Source organism: Equus caballus, chromosome 7 (assembly GCF_041296265.1).
Source record: "Equus caballus isolate H_3958 breed thoroughbred chromosome 7, TB-T2T, whole genome shotgun sequence".
NCBI classification, from domain to species: domain Eukaryota; kingdom Metazoa; phylum Chordata; class Mammalia; order Perissodactyla; family Equidae; genus Equus; species Equus caballus.
The window spans coordinates 77,469,844-77,479,188 of NC_091690.1; the positions used below are offsets into that span (position 1 = coordinate 77,469,844).

The window sequence follows — 9,345 nt, forward strand, 5'->3', positions numbered from 1 at the left end:
CTCAGGAATATTTAGACACATTGATCAGTCTGTCACTCTGTGGAGACTACGAAGAACAAGGTATGATGATCATTATAACATGTTTATTATTGTGGTGAATTATGCAATCCATCTGACTAAGAAAAAAAAGACTATGGTGCAAAAGGAAAGTGAAGTTGATGACAGTACAGTAAGGTACTATTTACCCCAAAACAGGAAAAAAATAAAGAGAAAGGTAATTTTATAGTCTCAGAAATATGTTCTATCTGATCTTATTTGGCTGGATAACTGTAGGAGTTCCTCAGTCTTCTCTTAAGTCAACAGTAAACCTGAGAGGTCAAGGAGACCGATCTCCCCCAGCTGTGAAGAAGCAAGACACATGGACCCACAAATATCCCCCCTTTGGCTAAATTTACAGAAAAATCAACATTTACTTTTACAGGAGTAATCATAGGTCTAAGAAAACTCTCAGCCTCTTTCTCAAACAGGACACAGTTCTTAATTCTGTTACAAACATCCAAGTAAATGCAATAAATTCAGTAACTTTATTCAGGAAATCCATAAAGATGTGTTCTCCCCTAGAATATTAGCTTATCTATTCCCTCTTCCCCACTATATCCTAATAACAGTAGCTCTTGACAGATCATAAGAACTCTGTATAAACTCAAAGGATGAACACAAAATGCATTGCTTGTCTAAATCAAATACCAGGCTCCTGACATCACCATAGTGGAATGTCACATCAGGTTTCAGGAATATGTTTGGAGAGTCCTGGCTAGGGGCTGGCTCTAAGTGGGATTCAAATCCCTGCACCTCAACAATTTAACTTCTACTCCTGAGATGCAGCTTACCAATGTTCCACCCAGCGGCCCTCTCTTTCTTCTACCACAGATGATGGGAAAGACTGGAAATATGGGTGGATCTAAAAGAGCCTTTTGCCTCTCATTTATGAGTTTAAAATCAAACCTGGTGATCTACTTAATAAAGCATCTGGAGGAGACGAGCAAGAAGCAGACCAGACTCTAGGACTAACAGTGTCTCAGAGACACTAGGAGAGCCACAAAAATCTCCAGAGTTTCTTCTACCACTTCTGCCTCTTCCTACTCCACAAATTGGTTTTCAGCTTGAGAATCAATGTATATAAATGACAGAGACAAGGCTAAGTTCACCAGAGTTTTCTTCCTCCTAGACATAAAAATGAATTTATATTTTCCAGGCTCACTTGCCTAGTAGGGCTTTAAGACTAAGTGTGGCCAAGGAAATGCATGCACCTCTTCCAAGAATGGCCTTTACAAGCTCCTAGATGTCATCTACACTCTCTCTTTTCCTCCTCCTCTGGCCAGATACAGATAACCCACTGGAAGACATTGAAGCCATAGAAATGGTAGAACCACACAATGGAAGGAGGCTAGAGCCCTGAATGACTGCGTGGAAGAGAGCTTACATGCATTGGACTGGATGTCACCAAAAAGTAAAATTCTATTATGTTAAATCACTGACAAATTGGAATTGTCTATTTCAACAGCTGGCAAGTTATCCTGACTAAGGCTGCAGACAGTGAGAAAATTGACATCCAATGCTAGACAGATCACATAACAAGGAGAGCTAGCATGCCTACTAAATGGTACCTCTAAGGAAAAGGGTTGGAACAATTCAAAATAATAGTGTGTGTTTGCAAGGGTTGGTTCCTTTGACAAGCCGTTATGAGAAATACATGATTTTAGAAGAAAGTTGGCTGGGTTTCAAGCAGAAATTAATGATAATAGAGAAAGTTCTTGTATAGGGAGTCTTGAAGAATTGTCCTACTGCTTTGGAGTTCAAAGGTTAAGAGAAAGTTTTAGAATGCCTGTGAGTAACAGAGACTCATAGAAACCAGCCCTGAGAAGAGACTAGATTGCATGGATACCTGTCCTATGAAGTCTGATAGCCTTGGACAGACACTATTACACAGATAAGGAGTGACGTGGGGAAAAAGTAAAGACATAAAGAAAAGAAAGAAATCTTAAGCTATGCCTGAGAAAATCCTTTGGATGTAATTACTAGTGCATGGAACTGACCTGCTACAAATAGATCAGACCTGTTAGGTTTTTGAGGGGGTTCATTGCCGAAGAAACATGAACTTGGATTTTAAAGAAAGGTTTTTTTTCCCTCCAGTAATTTTATTGAGATCATGATGGTTTATAACATTGTGTAATTTGGGGTGTATGTTACTATTTATCAGTCTCTGAATAGACTTCATTGTGCTCACCACCAGTAGTCTAATTGTTGTCTGTCACCGTACATATGTGTCCCTTTACCCCTTTTGACCACCACCCAACCCCATTCCCCTCTGGTAACCACTAATATGTTATCTTTATCCATGTATTTGTTATCTTCCACATATGAGTGAAATCATGCAGTATTTGTCTTTCTCTGTCTGGTTTATTTTGCTTAACATCAAACCCTCAAATTCCATCCATGTTGTTGTAAATGGGACGATTTTACTACTCAGCCATCAAAAAAAGACAAAGTTTCTGATTAAGAATTAAAACAATTCTTGATCCTAATATTTTACAACAGTAAGCAGGCTCCAAATGCAGTATCTGCAAAAGAAGCTACATTCTCCCACACCTGCTTCATATGTCTCCAGTCACATTGAAGAACGCACAAGCCCCCAAGGGGAGAACAAAGGCACATAGAAACAATGGCCAGGAGAGTTCCTCCAAGAGAACATAACTGGTGTCTAGCCAGGGAACTTCTCCCACTGTCAGGAGGTAAAAATATTGCAATGTCTGCCCCCCACGTATTCTAGCATTACCACTGACAGTTTACTGTTAAACGTATTCCACACTTCACTCCCAACTGGGAACCTTTGTGGCTGGTACCAAGATTCTGCTCCACCATTGACTATGTGGTGGGAGGAGAAAGATAACTGGTCCGAGAAGAACCCCATCATGACCTGATGAAGAGTACCACACACTCCTGGAGAACTTGGACTTTGTGCTGTGTACAGTGACTACACGAGAGTTGGGAAAAGGTTAAGTATGTTTTACATGCAAGAGTCTCTCTTATGTCATTTCTCTTAAGAAATGAATATTCAGTGACCCAGTCTCTCCTGTAGGCAGCTGGATCTATGTGAGGATTTTACCCAATGGAATAATAGAGAAAATGATGTAAATCTCTCCCCGATTGAGCTTCTCAAACCTCCTACAAGATCCTGCACATTCTCTGCCTTTGCTCCCCTGACAGCCAGATTCAGAAGCACCAGTGAAGCTCTCTAAGGGCCTAGAACCTGGAGGATTCACAAATGGAGGAAGCATGAGTCCTTAAATGTTGACATGAAGCAAAGCCCCCATGGATTAGAATGGGATGTGGATGAGAAGTAAACTTACATCGTGTTAAGTTGCTGTGCTCTCTTTGTTGTAGTAACTAACTTTATTTGCATCGACTCATTCAATATATGATAGGCTGTGATGTGAACTGCCTCTGCTATCTATAACCTAGGGTATGAAAAACTTCAGAAAACTACAAAACGATCCAGTGGAAGTCTACAAATGCAGCTCACCCTTAGACAATGCAATAGGAAAACTGGATTTGTATAGCAAATGCGCCTAATGTCTCACTCTTGACTCTGGTCACTGTTAGTTGAATGACCTTTAGTCATTTATCTGTTTGTTCAGTCCCCTAATCTGCAAAAATGGGAATAATAATAATTTGTGGACTGTTTTGAACATAATCTCTCTGAAAGTAGTTTCTCTCTTGGTAGCTATTTATACTAATCACTACTGTGTTAAACACACATAAAGCACTCAGTAACTAACTTCTGGTTGAGTAGACAAAGAAATGAATAAGTGTTATTATTACATATAACACTAAGCCAAATACTGCTAATGTAACATCTTATTAAATACTGAGACACATTCTACCCTTACGAATACCTGACACAAGTCGTTGATTTGAGATTGAGTCCTAAATGTCACTGAAGTAAAGAAAATCAGAGTATAAATCGTTATATCCCTTTTATTTCTAAATTAATCTTTCAAATCCCCATGTGCCCCATGAGCAGGAGGCACAATATGTTCTTCTTGAAACCGTCTACTACCCTCCTGCTAAGTGTTGGAGATCCCGGGGGTTTTCTGAATACGGAGTTGTCAGTCCCCTTTCAAACACCAAGCAGAGGCTGAGAACTGAATTCTCCCCGGTATTGCTGTTCCCCTTGACAGGCACAAGGTGGCACTGTTGACTTGCCAGCATTGAAGCGTTTATAAACCGGCAGTAATGCCGTGCTGTTTAGACTCCCTGGCTGCCCAGCCTTGATGTCCCACGCGGGGCCTTGGAACTCACAGCTCTCGTTGTTAACAACTACATGCTTAGAATATATCCCGAAGCACAATAACATATCACGGTGACTGTGTACTAAGAGGCTCCCAAACTCCACTTTATGATAGTGGAAAACGTAGTTTTCTTCCCTCAACAATATTTAGGTCTTTATTTGGGACATTGGCCACGAGCATAAATTCCCTTTTTACTCCAGCTAATTTAATTCCAGCGGACTTGGTGCTCTCTCTTGCCGCTCTGTTCCTGAATAGCAGTGCTCAATGCTTTCAGATCTTCGTTCTCAAAGGCTCTGTGTTCCTCATGCAAATTCCTCATGCAAATGTGACTAACTCTCAAACCAGGGAGTGAGGGGAGTGGCTGTTGGTAGGCCCTTCTCATGTTCTCAACACACCCTCTTCCGGTACAGGTGGATGACAGTTAGCCCATGTTAGCAGTGGCTCTTCAAAGATTTTTTTCAGTTAAACTGACAAAACATCTGTACCCTACCAATTTATAATAATTCTTTCAGTTTTATCGAGATATAATTGGCATTCAACACTGTATAAGTTTAAAGTGTACTTAACTTACAAATGTTGTGAAATGCTTACCAAAATAAGTTTAGTTAATATCCAACGTCTCATATAGAAACAAGAAAAGGAAAGAAAAAAAGGTTTCTTCCTTGTGATAAAGACTTTTAGGATTTGCTCTCTTAGCAACTTTCAAATATACCATCTAGCAGTGTTAACTATAGTCGTCATGCTGTACATTACATCCCCAATACTTATTTATCTTATAACTGGAAATTTATACCTTTTATACCCCACCAATTTAAAATGCCTTTAGTTTGTGCTACTTCATTCTATCCATCCACTCAAGACAGTGTTCAAAGATTTCTACCAAGCACATTTTCTTATGCTATGGCAACTTCACGGCACAGCTGTGTCTGCCCTTCAAGATCTGGCTCCTTGAATTACCCTGCCCCCCCATCACCATTACGTGTAGGTGGACTCACCCCAAAGCGTGTCTTAGGACCATTGTGTGCAGTTCCTTGAACCACCTGCACTGGATGTGACAATTCTGTGAGAAGCTTGGTCCTCTCAACTTCTCTCCTTAGAACCAGAGTGGAGAGCCAAGCTTACATACATGACTTGTCTGTTTCTTATATTTAGGGCTTTATTACCATGGAAACAGAGATTCGCTGTAGACATTATTTGTCAACTCTTCACTTAGCTGCTTTATATCATCGGTAAGGAAATGTTTATGAGCACCTTGATGTGTCATTATTGTGCTAGCAGTGAGTACTGACAGTAGTGAGGAATGACAACTGGTGTGTTTGTCCCTACATCCTTTACAAATCTCTATGAGTTGGTAGTTTCTATCCTGTGTACACCTAGTTTGAGTCAAGCTTCTCATAATTATGTTGGCCTTTTGCATTGATCTAGAGAAGACTGGTTCAATAATTAAGATCTGAATTTTGACCAACCAACACACTCCTTTTTCAGTCCCCTCTGGGTTTGCACCTGTGTGAAAGTGTAGCTGAGGTAGAAAAAACTCTCCGAGGGAGACCATCAGAGTGGATCAGATGTTTGAAAATATCACCTGGATAATATGTATCATGTTTCTATGGATTATATCCTTTCTGCTAGACTTTTTTTTAAAAAAAACTCATTTTTATAATCATCCACAGAAAGCTCTTATGAAAATTAAATATTATCATGCACAGACACTGGTATTTTGCAAGAGCTCAAAACATTTGAGCTTTTCATTTCATTATTATTATTATCTTTATTATCAGTATATTAGGACATTGAGGTTATTAGTATCATTTTAGGCAATCAGTGTTGAAGTTGGCCCTTCTGTCCTCTGAGGGACAGTAGGAAGATGGTTGTGAATAAAACTGTTCTAGCAGCCATGAGTTGGAGAGAAGCCCTCTTAGAGAATTTCCTTCTAAAAATGACAAGCACACCTGTGGCTCTGGCTTGAGAAAATGAGACCAAAGCCTGAGGGTATTAAGAGCCCCTTCCTGTAGGCAAGTGGATGTCATTTTCTTTCCTGCTGTTAGTGAGTGTGGCTTTGGAATAATCTGCCCCTGGAGCCCCCAGCAGCACTGAGTTGCAGTTACTCTATCTAATCCCCAGAGTATGGGACAGTCAATCTATTCCTGCCATCAGTTTTATGCCAAATTCTTTCATGGCTATGAAAGCTGCCCCTATAACATTATGTCATGTCTCTTCACCTACCTGCACTGTCTCTGGTTCCCTGGGAGCTACTGTGCACTGCAGGGTGCTGTTATAGCTGTCCCTCATGTCCTCACAAGCTTCAGACACAGAACCAACTGGAGCTGTGCTGTCATTAACTATCCTCCCTCAGCCCTAAACTCACCCATCCATACTCTGCTTTGTGATGCTGGGGTTTGGACTCTGGGACTCTTCTTTGTCAGCTGGAACCCTTTTAGTTCCCACCAACAGAGAGCAAAAGAAAAAGACTGGAAGGTTGAAGCAGGGGAGGGGATACTTGTTCCTTTCTATCTGTTCCTGTCTTGCCAGTATCCCTCAGCAATGACTCTTCATCCTGATAGTGGAGCTGATTCTATTCTCCAGGATTTGTTTGTTGGTTGGTTAGTTGGTTGATTCGGTTTTGAGTTTGGGTTTGGTTTGGGTTTTAGAACTCCCAGGATCAAATCAGCCTCACTGAACTAACCTCCGATGGACCAGTAGCACAGCAGCACGATATAGTCCCATCCTCAGAGGTCTCCGTCCCACCTCTAAGGGCACCTCCTCCGAGCTGCTGTGATGCTGGTACCAGTTAGAGGTAGCACCTTCCTCAGAGTTGTGAGACCCAGATCAATGGGCTGCCTCCAATCTTGTGATTCTGATCACCCAACCTCTGCCCAAGTGCAAGGTTCTTCCTGCAGGAACACTCTCTGTGTTACTTCAGCATCCCCTATTTCGCTTTTCAAGTCTTCAATACCCATTTAATCAATTGTTACATTAAATTCTCTAAAAATAACCATTCTGATTTCTTTTCTCTTGACTGGACTCACTGTTATCCTGAAACCTGACACTATGCTCTGTCTTCCTGCCTTCAACTAGAGCTCTTGGGCAGAGTCCATAGATCGAATAAGACATGACTTTCAGTTCACTGCATGCATAGCTTCAACCTATAGGGGAAGTGGCCAACCCACTGCCCCGGTCAATTTCCCCATTTCCTGGGAAATGGTATCCCCTCTCTTCACCCTTCTCTCAATCTGTTTTCTCATTTTCAAGACTCCCTGAAGGTAGTGAGCTGTGTAGGATAGAATAAGAAGCTGGCGTTTCTGCATATTATTTCTGTACAATCTTATAGATGCTTTGTCAGGCAGGACTCTGCCGTCTCTGAGAACCTCCTGGTTCTCAAGGAAGCTGATACAGCCAGGGAATACCTATGAACAGCTAGAAGGACAAAACACAGGCAAAGGAGAGTAGGATAGAGGCCTGGCCTCTAGCTTCAATTGTACTTGAAGGGTCATTTCTATAGGAGCCTAGGCTCTTGAATCTGGATTTGGATCTCTGTCACTTCCCAGGTATGTGATCATTGGTAGTTTCTTCTCCTAAAAGCAACTTATTTTCTGCTATGCAAAATGGAAGTACCTGAAGGAATGTTATGAAAATCAAATTTACTGAGGTATAATTGCCTAGGCTCAAAGAAGTTATTCAAGAAATATGAGTTTATTCCTCTTGCCTCCCTCCACCTGAACCAGGTGAGAAGAGTAGAGGAAGGAATCTGGGTCAGTTATGAAGTGAACTTCAGTGTGCATAATAAATACTCACTTACCAGGCTTTTCTCCATCTCACTGTGTAGGCAAAATAACTGAGGGGAAAGGAGAAAAGGAATTAGAAATTTTACATGTTCGTACCCCTCTCTGCAGCAATTTCTGAATTCCTTGTTTTATCTCTTTGGTCCGAACGCCATATACAATAGGGTTCAAGGCAGGGGGTATGAGATGATGAAGGACATTGAGCAGGATCAGGATGTCCATGGGGACCCTCTTTCTGGACACGTTTGTCAGCACCACAACCAGCAGGATGGTGCTGAAGAAGAGGATGAGGATGAAGTGGGAGACACATGTGCTCAGGGCTTTGACTGCAGCCCCCTCGGCCTTGAATCTAAGCACAGCTCTTAAAATGAAGGTGTAGGAGAGGAAGATGAGGATGAAATCTGAGCCTAGTAAGGTCCAACCAGCCACCAATTGGTAGATTCTGTTAAGGGTGAAATTGTCACAGGAGAGCCTGGACACAGACAGGTTGGCACAGATGCAGTTCTCAGTGACATTTTTCCCACAATAACGGAGCCGAGCAGTGAGAATAGGAATGGGTGCAGTGAGGAGGGCATTCCGCGTGACAATGAAGACACTAGCCCTGGCCACAAATTGATTAGTGATGATGGATGGGTATCGCAGTGGGTGACAGATGGCCACATAGCGGTCATAGGCCATGACCATGAACGTGCAGGACTCCATGGGGAGGAAACTGTTCATGATGAACATCTGGAAGAAGCAGGTGGAGAAGCTGATGGACCTGAGGTCAAACCAGAAGATGGCCAGGACCTTGGGGATAACAGTGAGGCAGAGCACAATGTCCAGCAGAGAGAGGAGGCTGAGCAGATAGTACATAGGCTCGTGCAGAGAGGCCTCCAGCCAGATGGTGATCAGAAGGGTGGCATTGGCCCCCATGGCCAGAAGGAAGAGGAGGCTGAGGGGCAGGGACAGCCAGTGCTGCCAAGTCTGGTAGTTAGGGAAGCAGATGAGGAGGAATTCAGAGACTGGAGCAGTGGAGTAGTTGTTGGATGATGCCATGAAGGAATCTTGAGCTGAGAAGGCTCCTCTTGACTGTTTGTATGGGCAGATACAAGAGGTAATTTTGTTTAATTGACTCCAAACTTTACCTCTCACTTACTCTTTAGGACACAAATGATATATAGGATACTCTTCCCAAATAAGGCAAATTCCAGTCAATAGCCTAAAGGTAGACTTGTGAGACTTGACAAATCATGCTACGGTCTATGAAGAAAAATGAATCCATGGAAAAACTA

General features: G+C 42.1%; 1 protein-coding gene across 1 annotated transcript; it reads right to left on the reverse strand.

Annotated features, from left to right (window-relative positions):
- Positions 1-8,104: 8,104 nt before the first annotated feature.
- OR56A1 (olfactory receptor family 56 subfamily A member 1) lies at positions 8,105-9,109 on the reverse strand. The gene has a single exon (XM_001499466.5). It carries the CDS (start codon positions 9,107-9,109, stop codon positions 8,105-8,107), a length of 1,005 nt encoding a protein of 334 aa, XP_001499516.2.
- Between the last annotated feature and the right edge of the window lie 236 nt (positions 9,110-9,345).